General features: G+C 35.5%; 2 protein-coding genes across 5 annotated transcripts in view; one reads left to right on the plus strand and one right to left on the minus strand.

The window, feature by feature from the left end:
• LOC123527525 (cilia- and flagella-associated protein 107-like) overlaps positions 1 to 9,481 on the minus strand; it is a 30,527-nt gene extending 21,046 nt beyond the window's left edge. The window contains exons 1-3 of one of the 3 annotated variants that reach the window (XM_045307039.2): positions 9,116 to 9,481; positions 5,902 to 6,190; positions 1,182 to 1,208 (exon numbers count right to left, since the gene is read on the minus strand). In XM_045307039.2, the coding sequence (XP_045162974.1) occupies positions 1,182 to 1,208; positions 5,902 to 6,190; positions 9,116 to 9,220 (421 nt within the window). In that variant the 5' untranslated portion in view covers positions 9,221 to 9,481. Of the gene's footprint in view, positions 1 to 1,181; positions 1,209 to 2,598; positions 2,626 to 5,901; positions 6,191 to 9,115 lie in introns of all 3 variants that reach the window. The other 2 variants (XM_053523439.1, XM_045307040.2) reach the window with 2 other exon arrangements.
• Positions 9,482 to 9,684: 203 nt separating this feature from the next.
• Positions 9,685 to 24,543, plus strand: part of LOC123527524 (28S ribosomal protein S22, mitochondrial-like) — a 32,379-nt gene continuing 17,520 nt past the window's right edge. The window contains exons 1-3 of one of the 2 annotated variants that reach the window (XM_053523440.1): positions 9,685 to 9,834; positions 19,356 to 19,519; positions 23,393 to 23,560. In XM_053523440.1, the coding sequence (XP_053379415.1) occupies positions 9,729 to 9,834; positions 19,356 to 19,519; positions 23,393 to 23,560 (438 nt within the window). In that variant the 5' untranslated portion in view covers positions 9,685 to 9,728. The remainder of the gene's footprint in view (positions 9,835 to 19,355; positions 19,520 to 23,392; positions 23,561 to 24,543) is intronic. The other variant, XM_053523441.1, reaches the window with a different exon arrangement.

Genomic DNA, 24,543 nt, shown 5'->3' on the forward strand with positions numbered 1-24,543 from the left:
CTTGTTACAGGATAAGGTATACCAAACAGTATGTTTTTTTCGGTTATATATGAGTCTTACCATTAACAACAACACCATAACACCAAGGAATATCTTTGTCAGTTCATACTCATAAACAAGTAAACAAACGTTAAGACAAATACAGAGTACATGCTTGTTAATAAACTCAACCTAAGGTTTTATGGCAGACAGAACTTTCAACACAACATATATTTAACAGCCAAATGGTTATATGGATCAATGCATACTTCCCGGCATACAACGCCTTGACCAGAGGGACAGTGCGAGGTAAGAGTTTAAAGCTTCCGACTTTTTTTTGTTTCAGATCAGATGTCATTTATCTCCAAACTGTACAGTGTATATAAAGGCATGCTGTACGCCAGAAAATGTGCATTGATCCCTTTGACCCTGAACAGGGTTTTTTAGAAGTAGATTCAGTCGCACTTTTGAATAAAAAACGCACTTTTGGATAAAAAACTTGTCTCATTTATACCATTATCTGCCATTAGGAAAACGAAATATGTGAAAACCAGCACCGACAAAATGCATGAATTCTTACATATATCAAAAGTATCTTGGGGGAAATTTTATCCTTTCAAGAAAATTGTCTTTTATATTAAACGATGAAACTTTCCAAATTTTATATGCTAATAATAATTTTTACAATCGGTCATTTACACGGAATACAAGTTTTAACGAATTTTGAGCGGGTTTCTTTTTTTTTCTAGCCAAACAAAAGTGTGAATGAACTACTTTAATTCACAAAATAATTGAGCCGCACCACGAGAAAACCAACATAGTGGGTTTGCGACCTGCATGGATCCAGACTAGCATGCGCATCTGCGCAGTCTGGTCAGGATCCATGCTGTTCGCTAACAGTTTCTCTAATTCCAATAGGCTTTGAAAGCGAATAGCAAGTCGCAAACCCACTATCATGATGGTTTTCTCACGGCACGGCTCAATTATGCAAACTGCACAATCATGACAATGTTACTGATACATATGTTTGAAATATGTACATGTTATAATATGTTTCAAAATATGAACATGTTAAATATGTTTCAAAATATGAACATGTTAACAAGGTTTTAAATTTGAACACATCAGATAACATCTGAAATATGAATATATTTCAAAGGGGTTCAACAGCTTATAAAGGGTGCAACAGTTTGAAATATTACCTCCTCCTCTTTTACTTTCTCTAGAAACTACAGAAATACAACAAATGAAATTATTGCGATTTTAATAGTTGTGGGCATTTTGCACTGGCTTTCAGGCCGACCTGATTTCAAAGAAGTTATCAACCCCTGTTTTGCACATATTTCTCAGGGACAGAATATTTTCTCTAAATATGTTCCTTACCCATGGATATATTTGCAACATTTTCTAGACAAAGGGGAATAATTTTCTACATAAATCATATGGAAACTGTAGTGAGTTACACAAAACCGTGGATAATGATAAACTTATAATTTCTATTCTTTACACTTGAATAGTAAAATAACTGTTCTTTTCAGAGTTTCAACACTTACACTGCAAAAAAATAACTGTACGATATAACAAGGGGAAGTTTTCACCCAAATTTATTTAAGGGTGGGGGGAGAGAGAGATATATAATTATGTGGAAGTGGGGAAAGTAGACCTTTGACCTTTAGTCAGCCCTAGAAACAAATGCCCTGAATGAAGAAGTTCTTAATTTTGACTTTAAAACTTTATATAATAATTATGTTAACAATTTGACAGTCAGAAATTCTTATAAATAATTTCAAAGTAATAATACCTAAACAACTCCAAAAAATAAGCAACATCCATAGCATACATCTGTATAATTCATTACACTAGCGGTATTATCCAACTGCATCCAGAAGTTAATCAAATGTGCCGCACCATGAAAAAACCAACATGACAGTACATTTGCCACCAGCATGGATCCAGACCAGCCTGTGCATCCACGCAGTCTGGTCAGGATCCACGCTGGTCACTTTCGGTTTCTCTACTTGCAATAGGCTTTGAAAGTGAACAGCATTCGTGTAGTCTGGTCCTGATCCATGCTTGTCGCAAATGCACTGTTGTTTTTTTTTCAAGGTGTGGCTCAAATGTGTATGCTAGTCTCTGTATACATATGAGATGCACGAAATTTTTTCCAATGACAGAATTTTTTCAAACTTTGGATATTGAAGGTTAATCATCTAAGACACAAAGATATGCAATAAAAGTCATAGGTCACCAGTACTGAGAGTTATCTGCCCTTGAAAATGGCATTTCCCCCTTTTGGAGTTAATATTATATTAGGCAGTCCATACTACATCCAAAAGTCAGCTCTGTCTACAAATACTCACAAGTTTTAATAAGCTTCTATTATCAAAGCACAAACAAAACAAAATCTGACTGACTTTAAAGCAAAATTAAAAAAGTTGTTGATATATATGTATATAATAAATAAAACTCCATTACCTCATTCATTAAACACTGCTCAATAAGCATACATGTACTATAAACCAATTCACAAATTAATAAGTGACCTGTCACATGCATAATTAACTCGCCATGCTAAGCATTTTAGTAACTTATAAAAAGTTCTGATTAAATATTTCTTACCAATTGGCATACCAATAATAAGGGTCGCTGTAAAATTTATTCACATTTACTGCAGTTTGTCTGTCGTATAGTAATTTCTTTGCTTAATTATTGAACTTTAACATCTTTTTTTAAATAATATTTCGTAATGTAATCTGATGCAGAGTGCATGGTCAACACATTCATACATACAGGCAAATTGCTTGATTTAGGTAACATATTTTACCTATAATTTCCTTATCACTTGATCAATAAAAATAACATAAAAAGTATCAAAGACATGAAAACAGGACTGGTGCTTTCCTTCACACAAAAAATCTGCCAGACATTTTCAATACTTTTTCACCTGTGTAGACAAAATGTGTATGATTTATATAGATAACATGCATACTAGGAGTTGGGGGAAGTGTTAAAACGTGTCACAGACGCTTTGTGCTGAGAAAAGCAATAGTTTTCCTGTCTTCCATTAAATTTTGTCAAGTAATAAAAGAAATTATTAGCAAAAATGTGACCTCAATCAAGTTCCTCCCCCACCCCTTCTCCCTCTCCCCACTCTTGTGTCTAATATCTATAAGTTACAAAGGTTGGCCATTCTGATTATGGCCCATCCTAGTTATAGCCATTTAACTTAAAACTAGTCTTCATGGATTCTGTACTAAAGCACTCAATTGAGCTGTGCCATGAGAAAACCAACACAGTGGCTTTGCGACCAGCATGGATCCAGACCAGAATCCATGCTATTCGCTAACAGTTTCTCTAATTGCAATAGGCTTTGAAAGCGAACAGCATGGATCCATGCTGGTCGCAAAGCCACTATGTTGGTTTTCTCATGGCGCGCCTCATTAAATTTTGTTCATCAGGAATAAGCAAGTAACAACTTCCCTACATGTTTCAGATGTTGAATTACTTGAAACAAACTGAAATTGTCATCTTATCTATAAATATGAAAATGAAAATGCTTTTGTAAAAAAGCACATGTCTCCCCCAATGCAACATCCTATAGGCAAGAAGTCAATAGGGGTCAGGAGTGAAAGTCAAAGAGACACTGATGGTTGGCTGCAATAGGGATCATCCACTTGGCATGTCCAGTCATCCCACTAAATTTCAACACTCTTGGCCTAGTGGTTCTCAAGTCACTATTCAGGCTCCTGTGACCTTGACCTTTGATCAAGTGACCGCAAAATAAATAGGGGTCATCTACTCTGCATGTTCAATCATCCTATGAAGTTTCAACATTCTGGGTCAAGTGGTTCTCAAGTTATTGATTGGAACTGGTTATGACTGTTCAGGCCCCTGTGAACTCGACCTTTAACAGATTTACCCCAAAAACAATACGGGTCATGAACAATCATCCTATGAAGTTTCAACATTCTGGGTCGAGAGGTTCTCAAGTTATTGATTGGAAATAATTTTCCATGTTCTGGCCCCAGTGACCTTGACCTTTAACAGAGTGACCCCAAAATCATTAGGGGTCATCTACTCTGCATGACCAATCATCCTATGAAGTTTCATCATTCTGGGTCAAGTGGTTCTCAAGTTACTGACTAGAAATGGTTTTCAATGTTTGGACCCCTGTGACCTTGACCTTTAACGGAGTGACCCCAAAATCATTGAGGTCATCTACTCTGCATGACCAATCATCCTATGAAGTTTCAGCATTCTGGGTCAAGTGGTTCTCAAGTTACTGACTGGAAATGGTTTTCAATGTTCAGGCCCCTGTGACCTTGACCTTTGATCGAGTGATCCCAAAATCAATAGGGGTCATCTACTCTTCATGACTAATCATCCTATGAAGTTTCAACATTCTGGGTCAAGTGGTTCTCTAGTTATTGATCGGAAATGGTTTTCAATGTTCAGGCCCCTGTGACCTTGACCTTTAACGGAGTGACCCCAAAATCAATAGGGGTCATCTACTCTTCATGACCAATCATCCTATGAAGTTTCAACAGTCTGGGTCAAGTGGTTCTCTAGTTATTGATCTGAAATGGTTTTCAATGTTCAGGCCCCTGTGACCTTGACCTTTGATGGAGTGACCCCAAAATCAATAGGGGTCATCTACTCTGCATGACCAATCATCCTATGAAGTTTCAACATTCTGGGTCAAGTGGTTCTCTAGTTATTGATCGGAAATGGTTTTCAATGTTCAGGCCCCTGTGACCTTGACCTTTGAAGGAGTGACCCCAAAAACAATATGGGTCGTCTACTCCAGCAGCCCTACAACTCTATGAAGTTTGAGGTTCTAGGTCAAATGGTTCTCCAGTTATTGCTCGGAGATGAAGTGTGACGTACGGACGTACAGGGCAAAAACAATATGTCTCCCCCAGAGCGGGGGAGACATAAATATGTATCAGAGCAAGGTTTTGAGACTAATTGTAATATATCAAAATAGAACATATTTATCAAATTTTAGATATTTCTGAAACACCTTTGAAGATCCATTACTTATAAATATCTCCAAACAGCAGATGAATAATCCTAGTAAAGACTTTGTTGGGTTTTTTTAGTGGTAGGGGGTGGGAAACATGGGGCAGGGTTTTTTCTAGCTAATTTGGGAACATAGCCTATACCTCCAGAATTGGGAATTTCGACGCGTAAATGTTTCAAATTGGGAAATATTTAGTCCCATAGGATATAGTAAAGATGTGTTTAAGCACTTTCTCATACATTTGTTTCACATTGTACAACCTCTTTTAACATACTTCCATTACAAAATTGTCCATAATTTGGTCAATGTTTGTGCAATTTTGATGAAATTTTTTTCAGAATGTAGATTGGGAATTTTTGCACTCATTTTGGGAAAAATACATACTTTTTGGGATTGGGAATATAGCCGAATAACGGCTATAAAAACGGCCGAAAAAAAACCCTGTGGGGAGCCCTGTTTTTTAAAGTATTTCAATTATATTTATGCTGGCATTAAGTGTTCCTGGATTCTATACCAGTACTGACCAGTACTGACCTGTCCTCAGCAAGAAACTGCCAACTCCCTCACATGAATCAGAGGTAGAGGATGAATAGTTTCAAACAAGTGTTTATCAATTGTTACGGAGCAAAATGAAATGCCTCGCCAAAGGGCCAAACTCTTGATCCTGCCATCAATAGATCTATGATCTCCCAAAAAAACTTAGCTGGTGGACATGATCTAAATGAACCTTCTCAATACAACACTCCTTGTCATGTAAATGATGTTTACTTTCATAAATAAATGATATGCTCGTATTTATGTGCAATATACTTTTGAAGAGAGAGTCGTGTTTGCTGTTTTAGTATTTTACGCATGTGCATAACTGTTTCTAGTTTAAGGCAGAATACAAAAGTATATACCTTGTAAAGGATAGTCTGATTTTTCAGGTCCCCATGCCAACTGATGGCTGTTCCACTGTCTGCTTGGTGGGAAGTTGTTTTCCTGCCATCGGCCGTTGTAGTGTTCGTCGTACCAAGACAACATGTTGTTGGTGTACCTCTGGCCATGGTGCCAAAACAAATTCTCAGGTCCAAGACCATCATTTCTTAACAAGGCCTTTCTACGAACAACTACATCCGGCCTGTGACCACCATAATTACGAAAATCTACTCTATGTGTACTGTTGTGCTTTTGATTTCCCCTTTGAAACTGTAAATAAAGTGGAAATATTTGAATTTTAAATTACTGGGTTTTTAAACACATATTTAAATAATGAAAAAGCGGCAGCAATTTAAAAATATGAAGTAAAACGATTTTTGGCAAACAGATTTCTGTTACGTGACCTCGTGAACGTAAATAGAAAATGTGGTTAAAAAACAAAAACAATAATGATGTTGCTGCGTATTTTTAGTAAGTTTTGAATGATTCTTTGTACATGTGCATGTATTTTTTGACACGACACTTTATAAGAAGATATTCTTCTCAAACCATTTTGTAATTTCCTTCAGGGCAAATAGGTCACAAAGGTAAGATATCTGCTATTATACTTTTGACACGTTTACCTGTCAGTTTATACGGGATAGATTATTTTGAGATATTGAATGGTTGCGATAAAACTAAGTAATACTTAACATTTACGATGGAATTTTGCAAGAAATATTTGTAATCAAAATCTGGTGGTTCCGGTTTACCACAGAGCTATAAAATAAATAGATCGGCAACTTGAACGGCATATAGAGCAAATCTCGCCAACATCCCGTGACTACTGAATGAGATCTCGTTAACCGGAAGTGATGCGTTCTCCATGTGCCATTTTGTATGCAAAACCAATTATTCATCCGTAAATTAATCATCACCTTATGAACACGCTCCTTTTGATGGTAAGGACCGAAGGTGTACTTTGTTTCTTAAGACTATTTCACATTAAACTAATGTTGTTTTAGAAGCTAAAATGTATTTTAAATGTAGTTTTAAATGTACAAATTTTAACTCCATGCTCGCCAATCATTGTTTTAACTAAGATAAGGCCAATTCACGCTCTGACACGAGATCACGCGAGATTAAAGCAAGTTGCCATTTAGTCCAAATAATTTGACGTCAAAAGTGATTCTGAGATATTTTTGTGATAAGTCATAATCCCTCCTTTACATCAAAACCAAGAACAACCTTTCCTGTGTTGAAATTAGATTTAGGTAAAAACACGATCAGGCAATATATTTACACGATGAAATCATAAAACATAATAAAACTTAATCATTTTACGGTTTAAAAATAACTGAAAACACGTAAATAAAGCGTAAACACTGTATGTGTTTCAGTTTGTCTACCTCGCTGTATTACACGTCCGCCATTACATTCAATACACACTGACAGCGCGGTTGGTCGTTATCGATCACATGACACGAATCGGAGCCATGTAAAATTTGTGTAAACTTTAGGGTGTATTGTTTAAAACAGTGACAAACTCATGTTTTGCCATTTATTCATATAAACATTAACTGAATTGAAGGAAGAAATGGATATTCTTTCCAGGTATCGTAAAAATTCACTAATATTTTTGTTTTTTAATAGTTTGAATGCGATTTAAAAAAAACCTTGTCTGTGTTGAGCCGTCCGATCAGAAAACGCGCGGAAGTCTCAACACATACAAGGTAGTTTCTATGTTGTACGTGGAGGAAAAATATTGACCTATACAAAAATTATCACAATATCATGGCTCACGTACAATTAGTTGGACTAGTTGCCATTCTGTGTATTTTATAATTCTTTGGGTTTACAAATGTAAGTCACTGCGATGCTGCTCGGCGAAGAATTTCCGGCAAAGGGCGGTGACCGCGATACGAGAGAACTCGCGATATTACAGGACACTACTATACTGTCTGTTCAAGAGGTGCTATTTTATTATTTTATTTTATTATAATGTCGGGGCCAGATGAATTATCCCCCCGTGTTCTCAAGGAACTTCATCAAGAAATCGCCCCCGTCCTTTGCCACATCTTCAATTTATCCCTAAATACAGGCATTGTCCCTCAAGACTGGAAAAAGGCAACAGTTGCACCAGTCTTTAAAAAAGGTCTCAAATCAAAACCCAGCAACTATCGACCAATCTCTCTGACCTGTATTGCGTCCAAACTCCTTGAGCACATCGTGGTTTCAAATCTTATGTAGTTAAAGTCCACCTCATCAGCTAAATACCTAGGAATAACTATCTCCAATGATTTGAACTGGTCACAACACATAGAAAACATAACTTCTAAGGCAACCTCTTCCCTTCGATTTATTCTGAGAAATGTCAAGACAGATAACATAAAGGTCAAAGAAGCTGCATACACCATCTATGTCCGCCCCCAGCTAGAATACTGTTCAACTGTGTGGCATCCCTGGCAGAAAACCCTCACCCATAAACTTGAACGAGTCCAAAGGTCAGCAGCTAGGTATGTTATGAATGATTACAACTATACAAGCAGTGTAACTGAAATGTTGAAATCCTTAGAATGGAAAACTCTCCAGTACCGTAGGTTAAACTGTTCATTACTTTTGTTTTACAAAGTAAGGACCCAGACCGTTGCTATTGACCAAGGTTACTTGTCCCCCATTAGAAACCTGAACTACTTGATCCCTTATTCCAGCACTCAATACTTTGCTAACTCTTATTTCCCTAGAACCATCCGCCTCTGGAACTCCCTCCCCACATCAGTCAAAGCTAGCCCCAGCCTCAGTATCTTTACAGAGAGGCTGGCGGCAGTCACTACGTAATTCTTCCATTCTGTCCTATTTTAACTGTAGCATACTGTCCTTTTATCTTTTACTTTTAATACTGTAATATACTAAATTTCTTTAACAACTGTTTCTCTGACAGCGCCAACCAGTCATAATCGGAAATCGATTGTTGGTTGTAACGATATAGATGTAGATGTATTTGGAAATTTTAGCTCTGCTCTGAAGGTGAGAAAAAGCTGGGCACACTCATATTACAAATTTGTAATCAATCTAGATGTTCATAACATAGGAGTGCTTATGCGCCCGTTTACTTGCAGTAATTAAGAATAAATGGACCGAAATCCGAATGGTATTCTAGATCCGAATCACATGATTTTGTCAACATTTAACTCCGTTGACTCCTACAGATCTTACCATATATCTGTCTTCGTCCCAGTTTCCAATAAGAACACCTGGTGAGTATTTTTGTTCTATTCTCCATCCCGGCATATGCCATTTTCGTGGGTCTCCTTGTGCCATCTTAAATTTTTAATCAAAAGTCTTTCACCAAAACAATCACTTTCGTGTACATGGATATTGCGGGAAATTTTGACAGATGACAATGTATATCATTGCGCGCGTCAGGTTTTAAATTGCGTAACTCTCGCTATTTAGCTTCTGGTGGGCTTCAACTTAACAAAATGTAATTTTACAGTTATTATTATTGGCTTAAGAGGATCTCAATTTTGTAGAACAAAGGAATGCTAACGGTAATTTGAGAACTAATTTCCTGATTCAGAGCGGTAATGCGGTGTTGGTTATGAGGTTGCTAGGGAATCACGTGTCGGCAATTGTAATATGCGAATGAAATTTCAGCGAAAAAATAAGAACAGAATAAATGGATAAAAAGTCTTATTTAACATGAACAAATTAACTTTACAGTAGTGTTTCCATAACACTAACACATTTATCTCCCCCAGACTGTATATTTTAAACTAATACCATTAAAAAAATTCGTTCTTTCAAACTTTGTAAAACAATTTTCAAAATGGCAGCTCTCAGGAAAAACATGCAAAGTTTCAGAAAATTGAACAATATTTGCACAAGTTACTGCAGAACTAGTATAGCCAGACATCTTAAAACAAGTAACACAGGTTGATGTTTATTTTTAGAATGATTGTGTTACGTGTAGTTGGGGAGATTTACCACTAGATTTAATAAAGTACACTGTCTATATGTGAAAGAGTTATTGTTAGCCTGCTGGTGCTTGTGGCAAGTGATTAAAATTTGTTTTGTGATCAGTAAGTTTTTTTTATAGGAGATTTATCCAGGGCGCGAAGCGCCGGGAATGAAAATCCCCGTGACGGTCACGTCCGTATATAGTTATTCGTCTTTGTTGTCTGCATATACTGAGGCAATTTTTTCGATGTTTTCCGGTTCCGGTTTATGTACAGAATGCAGACTGGTTGTCTGCAAGAACATCCGAGCACCCCGAATCAGTCATAGAAATTCGTAAATCGCACCAACATGATTCTTTTTAGGGTAGGTAGGGTGTAATAAAGCTTTACTGGTACTGATGATAAACCTGGACAGATGATAAAGTCAACCACCATGGAAATATTTGATTGCAATCGGTTATTTATAAAATTGAACACACCATCTAAAAGTTTTGGCTTAAAACACCAACTGGTGTAAATAAAAACAAAATTAGTAAATATTCTATAATATGAAATTAGGTGCTACCTAAAAGGCAGAGCTCCCTTGAAAAATCACAGTGCCCCTTAAAAATTAAAGGAGTGGTGTTGGAATTGTCTGGAATTATGGATTTGTTTAGGAAGTTTATGTTCTATTAGATCTAATATGAAATTAGGTGCTACCTAAAAAGCAGAGCTCCCTTGAAAAATCACCAGTGCATGCATGTTTTAAATGATAACTCCTTTAAATTGAAAAGCTTGAACCTTGAAAATTTCAAACCTAACAGAATCTCATTAGGCCAATAGCCAAAGGAATTCTGCCTCTTTCCGTGTGAATGTTTGGCAATGAGGACTTAATGTAAATAGTTAATGTTCCAATTCCAAAGTTAATAGAAATTAGAATTTACGAAATCCTGGAAATAACTATTGAAATTCTTTTAAATGTCATTTACTGAACTTAAGTTAACAATCTATGGCTTTTTTATGGTTAATCTTTTAGCACTATAGAATAGGGATGGTAGTAAGAACCTTTTTGATGTTTATTGATCATTCATCACCAATAGTTTTAGTTTTTTTGATAAACTTTGGTCAGTGATTTTAAAGCTAACGAATGAAATACATGTATATGTGAACGGGAGAAGAGCATTATTTGCTTTTCACAGTTCAATGCCTGTATATTTTGATCCTAAAGCTTTTTTTTTTTAGCTCATCTGATTTTTTGAAAAAAAATGATGAGTTATTGTCATCACTTGAGCGGTTGTCGGCGTCGGCGTCTGCGTCGGCGTTGCCTGGTTAAGTTTTATGTTTAGGTCAGCTTTTCTCCTAAACTATCAAAGCTATTGCTTTGAAACTTGGAATACTTGTTCACCTTCATAAGCTGACCCTGTATAGCAAGAAACATAACTCCATCTTGCTTTTTGCAAGATTTATGGCCTCTTTTGTACTTAGAAAATATCAGATTTCTTGGTTAAGTTTTATGTTTAGGTCAACTTTTCTCCTAAACTATCAAAGCTATTGCTTTGAAACTTGGAATACTTGTTCACCATCATAAGCAGACCCTGTACATCAAGAAACATAACTCCATCTTGCTTTTTGCAAGATTTATTGCCCCTTTTGGACTTAGAAAATCAGTTTTCTTGGTTAAGTTTTATGTTTAGGTCAGCTTTTATCCTAAACTATCAAAGCTATTGCTTTAAAACTTGCAACACTTTTTCACCATCATAAGTTGACCCTGTACAGCAAGAAACATAACTCCGTCCTGCTTTTTGCAAGATTTATGGCCCCTTTTGGACTTAGAAAATATCAGATTTCTTGGTTAAGTTTTATGTTTAGGTCAACTTTTTCTCTTAAACTATCAAAGCTATTGCTTTGAAACTTGCAACACTTGTTCACCATCATAAGCTGACGCTGTACAGCAAGCAACATAACTCCATCCTGCTTTTTGCAATAATTATTGCCCCATTTGGACTTAGAAAATCATTTTCTTGGTTGAGTATTATGTTTAAGTCAACTTTTCTCATAAACTATCAAAGCTATTGCTTTAAAACTTGCAACAGTTTTTCACCATCATAAGTGGACACTGTACATCAAGAAACATAACTCTATCCTGCTTTTTGCAAGAATGATGGCCCTTTTTAGACTTAGAAAATCATGGGTAGGACAATATTTCTATTACACAAAAAAAATCAGATGAGCGTCAGCACCCGCAAGGCGGTGCTCTTGTTTAAAGTTATGTCTACTGACTACTGCACAGACACTACATTGGAACCTGACATCAAAACTAAACACTTGTTAAATTTCACATGAATGACTTTAGTTATACAATATTTTCAAAACTCATAATAATACAAAAAAAAAACACCCTGAAAAAAAAAAGGAATTAAAAAAAAAATCTGATCCAGGTGAGGTTCGAACTGACGACCTCTGGATTTCAACGCGAACTCGCTAACCACTACACCACTGCGGAGTTATGACGTCATCTGGACAAACATAAGTATATATAATAAAGTTCAGTAATGGCAGCGTGACGAAAGTCGTTTCAAATTGAAAATATTTTAATTTATTTCTTTTTTTCTTCGTAGAAAATGTATTTAGCACTAATTTCTTATTATCAAACGCTCATTTACATTTTTATTCAATATTCAAAGCAGTCAGTGAGACGCTTTTGTCAACCGTAAACAGTAAGCGTCTACTGACGTCTTTACTGATTAATTACTATGTGCATCGTGTACTTGAAAAAATCCGAACAACACCGATTCCAAAAAGTACCACGAATTTTCAACTCGATAGTATACACAGTAAGATCTCTCTATTCATTTTCTTTTTCATACGTCTAACCGTAATGCGACGCTGTCGGCGCCGCTTTGCGGCGCCGGTAGCTCTGCTATTAAAATTATAAGTAATATGAACTTAGGTGCTACCTAGACGGCAGAGCTCCCTTAAAAAATCACCAGTGCCCCTTGAAAACTAATGGAGTGCTGCTGGAATTATCTGGAATTATGGATCCGTTTTAGAAAGTTTATGTTCTTTAAGATCTATTAACATTTTCATGAATAAATGATAATTCATGATTTCTGAATGAATTTCTTAGAATGCGTTAAGATTAAATCTTGACATGCGAAAACTCTACAAATATGCTATATACGAACTAAAGAAAGTTACAGTTCTTTTTAGAATGTGTCCAACTTTAAGGCAAAATACTGCTATGATAGACCTCTGGTATGGGAGAATGAAAATCATTTACATGTACAAAGCTTGTTTAAAAACCAAAAGACTAGCCATCTTTAAAAGTTAATGATGAGAATTTTACCCAGAGAAAATCACTTTTTTGCCGAAATTCTCGAAAATTTCTGTTTTATTTACTGAACTGCGAAGTTAACAGTCTATGACATTTTTATGGTAAATGTTTTAGTACAACTGGTATAGAATAGGAATGGTAGTTACTAGTAGGAGCCTTTTTGATGTTTATTGATAATTCATAGTCAGTAGTTTTTTTTACTAGTAATAAACTCTGGTCAGTGATTTTTAAGCTTGTGGATGAAATATATGTTAACAGGGAGAAGAGCATTTTGTGCTTTTCACAGTTCAATGCCCTGTAAATTTTGATCCAAAAACCTTTTTAAAAAAAAAAGTTTTATCTACTGACTACTGTACAGACAGTACCATACTACATTGGAACCTGACATCACTAACAAAACACTTGTTAAATTTCACATGAATGACCTTATTTTTTACAATACTTTCAAAACCCATAATAAATAAAGAAAAAAACTGAAATAAAAAAGAAATTTAAAAAAAAAAAAAAGACGCTTCTGGTGAGGATCGAACTCCCGACCTTTGGACTTCAATGCGACCTCGCTAACCACTGCACCAATGTGGAAAGTATGACGTCATCAACACAAATATAAGTATATATAATAAATTTCAGTTGTGGCAGCGTGACGAAAATCGTTTCACATTGAAAATATTGTATTTTACCTTTCTTTCTTCGTAGAAAATGTATTTAGCACTAAATTCTTATTATCAGGTGCTCATTTACATTTTTATTCAATGTTCAAAGCAGTAAGCGAAACGCTTTTGTCAACCGTAAACAGCAAGCGTCTATTGACGTCTAACTGATTAATTACTATGAGCATTGCGTACTGGAAGAAACCCGAACAACACCGATTCCAAAAACTTACCACGAATTTTCAACTCGATAGTAATTCAATACACAGTTTTATTTATTTTCTTTTTCACACGTCTAACTGTAATGCGACGCTGTCGCGGCGCCGGTAGCTCTGCTATTAACGATAATTCATGACTTCTGAATGCATGTTTAAGACTGCGTCAAATTTAATTCTTGACATGTGAAATACTCGAAAAATATTGAAATTCTGTATATAAATTTTATAATTGAAAGAAAGTTCGATATAGATTAAAATCTGCAACAAGATAAAGAAAAAAAAGACGTATTTGAATAATTTCTGTTATTCTTATTAAAAACGTACTGCATCAACAATTTTACGTAAATTATTATCATACTGGAAACCAGTCACAAATGATAACTCCTTCAAACTGAAAAGCTTCAAACCTAACAGAAACTCATTAGGTCAATAGCTGAAGGAAATCTGTCTCTTTGCATGTGAATGTTTGGCAATAAGGACTTAGTGTAAGAAGTTAATGTTCCAGTTCGAAAGTTAATAGAGATTAGAATTTACGTAATCCTGGAAATGACTATTGTAATTCTTTTAAATGTCAAATTTTGGTTTTTTCTGAAAGGAAGAATGATTGTGTCCAACTTTCATTAAAAATACTAATATAATAGACGCCTGGTATGGGAAAATTACAATCCTTTACATGACTGTACAAAGCTTGTTTTAAACCCTAAAGACTAGCAATTTTTAAAAGTTAATGATCATATTTTTACCTCTCTAGAGAGAAAAACAGAGTTTGCCGAAATTCTTGAAAAACCCTGTTTATTTACTTAACTTCTAAGTTAACATTTCTATGGCTTTTTATGGTTAATCTTTTAGAACTATAGAATAGGGATGGTAGTAAGAACCTTTTTGATGTTTATTGATAATTCATCGCCAATAGTTTTAATTTTTTTGGTAAACTCTGGTCAGTGATTTTAAAGCTAACCGATGAAATATATGCAAACAGGGGGAGAAGAGCATTATTTGCTTTTCACAGTTCAGTGCCTGTATATTTTGATCCTAAAGCTTGGTCCAGGTGAGGTTTGAACTCACGACCTCTGGTTTTCAACGCAAACTCGCTAACCACTACACCACTGTGGAGTTATGACGTCATTGTGACAAACATAAGTATATAATAATGTTCGGTAATGGCAGCATGATGAAAGTCGTTTCATAATGAAAATACAGTATTTTATTTCATTTTTCTTCGTAGAAAATGTATTTAGCACTAGTTTTTTATTAAACGCGCATTTACATTTTTATTCAATATTCAAAGCAGTTAGCACTTTTGTCAACCGTAAACAGTAAGCATCTACTGACGTCTTTACTGATTAATTACTATGTGCATAGTGCACATGAAAAAATCCAAACAACACCGATTCCAAAAAGTACCACAAATTTTCAGCTCGACAGATCTCTCTATTTGTTTTCTTGTTCATACGTGTAACTGTAATGTGACGCAGCGACGCCGGTAGCTCTGCTATTTATAAATAAATGACTTACAATTTAAAATACATTTATCTGTATATAATATTTATCCAAAATTACTGGGGAAGAGGGTGTTTTCTGTGCATGCTCACTGTCGCTACATGAAGGCCTGACATTGGGTCACTTTTCATTACATGATTAGGAATGATTGTTGCAGCTTTTTGGGGAAAGTTTCAATATAATACTACAAAGAAAATTATGTAAATGACAAAGTGGTCGAATTTATCATCAATCAGCCTTCGTACAGTCCCCATTTTACAAACTCCTTTCAAGGCCTCACTTTGTGTGAGTTTGCTAACTAAATAAAAATTTGTAATAAATGTAAAGTTTTCAGCAAATGTTAAACTTTATTTTGATACCAGCCATTGATTACAAATTGCAGAAATAAAAAAGTTACAGGTAAAAATCCTCATTTTCTGTTAGGGTTTTTCATCAGTACCAGTAGGCATAATAATGATATTACATTCCGGTCCAGTTATTTCCCTTCTATTCAGAAATTACTGTGTTTGTTAAATTTGTCAGAAATTTGAGCAAAAATAAAAAATGTTTTTAAAGGCCTAGATTTTGGCAGTGGGCCAAGGGATTTTTGTCTTCACCAGCACAGTTGGAGGCTAATAGGGGCGGCAAATTCAATTGTCCGTATTGCCCAGGTTGTCTCAAAGCTTGTACGGACAAGTGAAATTTGACCAGAATTTATTATATAACTATCATACAGACAAGTAAGAAATAGCAAATGACAAAAACAGACAAGCAAGTCAAAATCAGATTTTCCCGCCCCTGGTCAGCCTAATGACCATCACAGTGTGGCTCCAATAAATAAGGGTGTCAGGCATTTGCAGGATGACCATATCCAAGGGAAACAACTCAATATGTGATTCACATAGTATTAATGTTGGCTTTACGTCCCTTTAACATTGATAATTTCGTTTCAGCTGATGTTCTTAGGTGTATTTCCTCAAACAAACCTATTCTAAAGGTTATTTTAACTGTATTAACATACCTTTATATATATATAATTATTTATTTAATAAATGATAAAAAAATTTGATATTCCAGGTGTTTTGGGGTGAAAAGACCTTCTGAAGAAATCAGGTTAAGCTAAAAATATATGAATCATTTATATGTAACATAGAAACTATTCAGCCCGCCCGCTTAGCTCAGTAGGGAGAGCGTTGGTCTACAGATCGCGGGATCGCGAGTTCGATCCCCTGGCGGGGCGTATGTTCTCCGTGACGACTTGATAAAAGACATTGTGTCTGAAATCATTCGTCCTCCACCTCTGATAATTCATGTGGGGAAGTTGGCAGTTACTTGCGGAGAACAGGTTTGTACTGGTACAGAATCCAGGAACTGGTTAGGTTAACTGCCCGCCGTTACATGACTGAAATACTGTTGAAAAACGGCGTAAAACCCAAAACAAACAAACAAACAAAAGAAACTATTCACTACTCAAGAATTTGCGAGAACCTATTCACTTGAAAAAAAGTCTACATTTAGTGTCATCACACCTGTAACAGCGAATACCATACTTTGTAAAATTTATGGGGAGCCGGTGTCACGGTGACGTCATTACCTATTTGCCGCGTTCCTGTGGCTTTTAGGCTGATCGCTACCAAATAGAATGTATGCCTGCGCTGGTCTAGTCACAAGTAGTCCATATATAAATAGTACTAATCTTTTTTCCTTTCCTAGTGCATTTTCTCGTCAGCAACGTGCTTACTTTTACCCTGCCGTGTTTCAATATGTATTACTTTGCATTCTATCGAAATCGGCATGTTCCTTTCGCATTCTGGGTAAAAATGGCGGCGTAAGAATTTAATGTCTCGAAAAGAGAAATTGAAAGAAGCGAAAAGTAGTAAATTCAGCGGGTTGTATTTACCGAACTGTAATTTTCTTATATAAAAGTTAACACCCTCTTTTCTTTTTGTTCTTGTAAAGTAGCGATCTAGTTCTTTATGGGAATATAAGTTTTTGAAAATCTGATATGCTAGAAAATGTCGAAAAGCAGTTATGAAGTAAGTGAATTGTATATGAAATAAAGAAGAGCTGGATTTAGTGGTGTTCAGCCTATAAATAAATGTTGGAGTTCGATATTTTACTATTTTGACATTTTATATAGTCAGATGTTTTATTGAAGTTATGAATTTCCCAGTAGAGCTTTCCGCAAAATATCTTGCGGAAGGTTTGACAAGTTCATGGTGGAAGTGACTGAAAAACGATAGCTAAATACCAACAATGGACAAAGAAACCTATTTTACACACCAATTGAACATACTGTCTTACTGAAAATATTGAAGATTTGTCCGCACTTTGAAAGTGAAATTTACATAAACACAACACGAAACTGTCAAATGTTCTTTAATATAAAGAATGATTTTAGACGAAAAAATATTCTCACTGTCGGCTTTGAAAAAAAATGCTGCCCAATATAACGTCGAAATTTGTGCTATGCAAATGACTGTCATTCGATTAAACTTGACACAGGGACATGTTAACATCCAAATATTAAAAGGTGCCCTGTGCAAGTTTAATGTTATTGAACTACCATGGCTTTATGCTTATTAATGACATTTGTTTTCCATTTCTGGCCGATGCTTGATGTGTTAATTGAAAAATATGTTTTTTAAACAACTGGAAATCTTTCTTGCATTATTTTTTAGTGATGAATAATTTTCAGCAATCGAATGAAGCTCCGTATTCACTGCGGAGAGAAGTATTTCCTGTGAGCACCTGTCCACTAACAACTTCCAATGAAACTTTTCAAATCCATCACCAAGTGTGAAAGTAATACTTGCGTTACTGTAAGCTCGATTCTTGAGCAGGTCCTTTGGGTCTGCTCTTCAAGTTCGCTACTAAGAATTGTGACACCTGTAGCTGGTGTCTTCTCCTCAGAAAACTTTCCCCCCAAAAAAGCAATTTTCCCCAATCTATCTCCAATTCTTATGTAAAGTAACTGAAATAGGTTACATAACTTAAAACAGTTACACCCCTGACTGATGTATGCACCTTGTTCATTATCTCCAATTTTTCATTGTCTGAGATATTTAGAATTTAAGGCCCATGAATATTAATGCAGCGCTTCATCATATTCATGAACTTTATTTTATCTATTAATGGTTGGCTGTCACACCAGTACTCCCTAACCATATGATAAAACAAGAGCTGTCCGTAAGACAACGCGCTCGACTTTTCTCAGTGCTTGACTCTGAATTAGAGCTTTGCCAGTAAAAAAGAAATCCAAGTTAAAAAGGGGCATAACTGTCAAAATTCAAATCAGAGTTATTGGAATTGTGTCTCCTGTTGTAGATTTTGATAGTAAATAACTATTTTGAGTTTCAAGTCAAAAGCTTTAATAGTAACAGATATTTGACTTTATCAAAAATTTTAGCAAAAATTCTAAGTTAAAAAGGGACATAATTCTGTCAAATTCAGAGTTATGGGTATTGTTTCTCCTAGTGTAGACTTTGATGGTAAACAAGTATTTTAAGTTTCAAGTCAAAAGCTTTGATAGTAACGGAGATATTTGACTTTATAAAAAAACTCTAACCAAAAATTCTAATTTAAAAAGGGGCATAATCCTGTCAAAATTCAAAACAGAGTTTAGGGGGATTGTTTCACCTGGTGTACACTTTGTAGACTTTTAAGTTTCAAGTCAATAGCTTTGATAGTAACAGATATTTGACTTTATCAAAAACTTTAACCAACGTTGATGCCAACAACAACACCGACGTCGGGGCGAGTACAACAGCTCTACTTTTTCTTCGAAAAGTCAAGCTAAAAATGATTAACATTTTCTAAAATTTATATTTTTTACAGTATTTTCAAAAGGTGATCCACTTGAGTATTTCCTTAGAGGTGATGTCGAGACAATTCTACGTAGAATCACAGGATTTGATCCAGAACGAACATTCTTTCATCATAAAGTTAAATATGCTAACCGCCCCACATACAAAGTCCTGACTGATGAGGAACTGCAACAGGTATAAGTTTGTTTGTTTCTTATAACAAAATTGTGATGCTTGTAAGTTGTAAGTCAACTGAGCACTGTCATAACTGATATTTTCATACATTTTATTTTCTCCTTTGTTTTTTTTTGTTTTGTTTTTTTTTTGGGGGGGGGGGGTGCGGGTTGAAAACCATTTAAAATGAATTTGTACACAGTAATAGACACTGTTTAGAGGACGTGAAATGTACAGAACCTAATCATGGTGCTTACTTATTCTTTCATAACACTTGTCTGGAGCATATACATGCATGTTCAAAAATATTTATGGAACTTTATTATAATTTCATGATATTACAGAGAATATCATGAGGAACAGCATGGGACTATATAACTTTATTTCGCTTTCTAATAAATTTTCTCCTATTATTTGCAATACGTTTAACACTTGTCTAGAGCATAAATCCAGCATTATTACCAAATTATTACCATTACATCATGACCAAAGTGACATCTAAATGGCACAATGTGCAAAATGAACAAAAGGCACAACAAACGACAGATTTGAAAGATACAATTGTTTGTACAATGATAATAATATTTTGATTATACTATAATTATATACCTATATAAATTCTTTTGAAAATACTTATTGTATTTCACAGATAAATATGAACAGGCAGAAAAAAATCCATATTGTACCTTTTGTATTGTATATAACTGTTACCCGACTATTTTCATTTGATATTAGATTTACAAAGTCTGTTGAGATCAAGTTATCTGTAATAGTTTATTCTTTCTTCATACTGACACTGATATTTTCTAAGAAAACCATTTCAGAAGGTGCTGTCAAAGAGGATTGATTTTATGGCCAAGTGCTTTACATTTATGACTCTAACGACTGATGCCAGTCTAATTTGATATAATCTGACACAGTTCTATAACTAGCGCACACAAAATTTTCAAATCTTCACTTTTTAGCTCACCTGTCACAAAGTGACAAGGTGAGCTTTTGTGATCGTGCAGCGTCCGTCGTCCGTCGTCCGTCCGTCAGTCCGTGCGTGCGTGCGTAAACTTTTGCTTGTGACCACTCTAGAGGTCACATTTTTCATGGGATCTTTATGAAAATTGGTCATAATGTTCCCCTTGATGATATCTAGGTCAAGTTCGAAACTGGGTCACGTGCGTTCAAAAACTAGGTCAGTAGGTCTAAAAATAGAATAACCTTGTGACCTCTCTAGAGGCCATATATTTCACAAGATCTTCATGAAAATTGGTCAGAATGTTCACCTTGATGATATCTAGGTCAAGTTCGAACCTGGGTCACGTGGCATCAAAAACTAGGTCAGTAGGTCAAATGATAGAAAAACCTTGTGACCTCTCTAGAGGCCATATTTTTCATGGGATCTGTATGAAAGTTGGTCTGAATGTTCATCTTGATGATATCTAGGTCAAGTTCGAAACTGGGTCACGTGCGGTCAAAAACTAGGTCAGTAGGTCTAAAAATAGAAAAACCTTGTGACCTCTCTAGAGGCCATACTTGTGAATGGATCTTCATAAAAATTGGTCAGAATGTTCACCTTAATGTTATGTAGGTCAAGTTCGAAACTGGGTCACGTGCGGTCAAAAACTAGGTCAGTAGGTCTAAAAATAGAAAAACCTTGTGACCTCTATAGAGGCCATATATTTCATGAGATCTTCATGAAAATTGTTCAGAATGTTCACCTTGATGATATGTAGGTCAAGTTCGAAAGTGGGTCACGTGCCTTCAAAAACTAGGTCAGTAGGTCAAATAATAGAAAAACCTTGTGACCTCTCTGGAGGCCATATTTTTCATGGGATCTGTATGAAAGTTGGTCTGAATGTTCACCTTGATGATATCTAGGTCAGGTTCGAAACTGGGTCACGTGCCTTAAAAAACTAGGTCAGTAGGCCAAATAATAGAAAAACCTTCTGACCTCTCTAAAGGCCATATTTTTCATGGGATCTTTATGAAAATTGGTCAGAATTTTCACCTTGATGATATCTAGGTCAAGTTCGAAACTGGGTCACGTGCCTTAAAAAACTAGGTCAGTAGGTCAAATAATAGAAAAACCTTCTGACCTCTATAAAGGCCATATTTTTCATAGGATCTGTATGAAAGTTGGTCTGAATGTTCATCTTGATGATATCTAGGTCAAGTTCGAAACTGGGTCACGTGCGGTCAAAAACTAGGTCAGTAGGTCTAAAAATAGAAAAAACCTTGTGACTCTCTAGAGGCCATACTTGTGAATGGATCTTCATAAAAATTGGTCAGAATGTTCACCTTGATGATATCTAGGTCAAGTTCTAAACTGGGTCACGTGCGGTCAAAAACTAGGTCAGTAGGTCTAAAAATAGAAAAACCTTGTGACCTCTCTAGAGGCCATTATTATTCATGAGATCTTCATAAAATTGGTCAGAATGTTCACCTTGATGATATGTAGGTCAAGTTCGAAAGTGGGTCACGTGCCATCAAAAACTAGGTCAGTAGGTCAAATAATAGAAAAACCTTGTGACCTCTCTAGAGGCCATATTTTTCATGGGATCTGTATGAAAGTTGGTCTGAATGTTCATCTTGATGATATCTAGGTCAAGTTCGAAAGTGGGTCACGTGCCATCAAAAACTAGGTCAGTAGGTCAAATAATAGAAAAACCTTGTGACCTCTCTAGAGGCCATATTTTTCATGGGATCTGTATGAAAGTTGGTCTGAATGTTTATCTTGATGATATATAGGTCAGGTTTGAAACTGGGTCAATTGCGATCAAAAACTAGGTCAGTAGGTCTTAAAATAGAAAAACCTTGTGACCTCTCTAGAGGCCATACCCTTGAATGGATCTTCATGAAAATTGGTCAGAATGTTTACCTTGATGATATCTAGGTCAAGTTTGAAACTGGGTCACGTGCCTTTAAAAACTAGGTCATTACGTCAAATAATAAAAAAGCCTTGTGACCTCTCTAGAGGCCATACTTTTCATGGGATCTGTATGAAAATTAGTCTGAATGTTCATCTTGATGATATCTAGGTCAGGTTTGAAACTGGGTCAACTGCGGTCAAAAACAAGGTCAGTAGGTCTAAAATTAGAAAAATCTTTTGACCTCTCTAGAGGCCATATTTTTCAATGGATCTTCATGAAAATTTATCTGTATGTTCACCTTGATGATATCTAGGTCAGTTTCGAAACTGGGTCACGTGCAGTCAAAAACTAGGCCAGTAGGTATAAAAATAAAAAAACCTTGTGACCTCTCTAGAGGCCATATTTTTCATGAGATCTTCATGAAAATTAGTGAGAATGTTCACCTTGATGATATCTAGGTAAAGTTCAAAACAGGGTCACGTACCTTCGAAAACTAGGTCGATAGGTCAAATAATAGAAAAACCTTGTGACCTCTCTAGAGACCATATTTTTCAATGGATCTTCATGAAAATTGGTCAGAATTTTTATGTTGATAATATCTAGGTCAAGTTCTGGGTCACATGAGCTCAAAAACTAGCTCACTATGTCAAATAATAGAAAAAACGACGTCATACTCAAAAGTGGATCATGTGGGAAGAGGTGAGCGATTCAGGACCATCATGGTCCTCTTGTTTCTATTTTAACATCGACAAACAATTAAGATTGTGTTTGATAACAAAACAACAGATATTGAAGTAGAAGATTCAAGTACATATAATAAAAGCCAAAAGGTCTAAATAAAGAAAGCACTTAGTACCTTCTGGCACTAACCCTTCGAATTTTACTTGGTGCAAACATACATTTTAAGTTTTTCGTATGGAAAAGGGCTATTTTAAGAGGCACACGAGTCACTTTCGCGCAGTTACTCGTGTTGCAAATGATAGAGTGACCCCCTGATATTCAAATAGTAAGTGCTGTATGCTGTGGTTTGTAGGAGTATCAGAAGGGAGAGGAAATAAAGGAAAGACGACTCCAGATGCCTCCTTTTATGAATTGCCGTGAAGAACCAGATACAATTATAGCAGATGATCCAGACATTGCGCCAGCAATAGATTCGAACTATGTGTTTGTGGATATATCTGAAGATTATGAAAGAATAAAGGTATGTATAATTTTAAGTTGACACAAATTAGTTTGTAGGAAAATGTTTAGTCTTAACTTTAAAGAAATAATAAATGGCTCAAATTATAATCTGTGCCGTGAAACCCAAAATCAAATAATAAATTGTAAGTACTAAAAGAAGTTGCAATAAAGTCCATATCTTATATCCATTTTCCAGAATTGAAGTTTTGTTAGATTTTGTTTGAATTTAAACTGAAGTTTCAGATGCTAATACATGTAGTTAAAACTAGCTCTCATTTAATTAATTTAAAAATGAACTTTAGGAGTGAAATATTACATGTCTTTCATGAACATTTTGTATTAAAAAAAGTAATGACATTCAGATTTTGAGATACTGTGAAATCATTAATATTCGTGGGAGACTAATTTTCATGGATTTCGTGGTTGAGTCAATCCACGAAATTTAATCCCAACGAACAAGTAAAATTCCCATTCATTTTATGTTCAAAAGATGAAATCCACGAATTCATATCCCCATGAAATTGCAGTTTCTACCAAAACCACGAAATTTCATGCCCACGAAATTTAATGATTTCACAGAAAACTGTCATATATTGAAAGAGTGAACTTACAGAAGTCACAGAGTGGAAGCCAGCTTTGTTCATGAATTTGATCAACTTTGTTTTAGTTTGGAGTGCACGAACATTAACTTACGACAGGAGCCTCCGAGGTCATTTATGGTAGAGGACACTAATTTTATAGCAGGTTCTGTCCGTCCGTCCTTCTGTCCGTTAACAATTTCTCGTTATCGCATCTCCTCAGAAACTACCAGGGGGATTTTGACCAAACTTTGTCAGAATGATGTATTGGTACCCTAGTTGTGTCCCCCTGAAAATCAGACTGGTTCAACAATTTTTTAGTAAGTTATGGCCCTTTGTTTATTTCTAAAATTTACATAGATTTATATATGGAAAAACTTTGAAAATCTTCTTGTCCAAAACCACAGAGCCTTAGGTTTTGATA

The sequence above is a fragment of the Mercenaria mercenaria genome, chromosome 14, assembly GCF_021730395.1.
Source record: "Mercenaria mercenaria strain notata chromosome 14, MADL_Memer_1, whole genome shotgun sequence".
In the NCBI taxonomy this organism is placed as follows: Eukaryota; Metazoa; Mollusca; class Bivalvia; order Venerida; family Veneridae; genus Mercenaria; species Mercenaria mercenaria.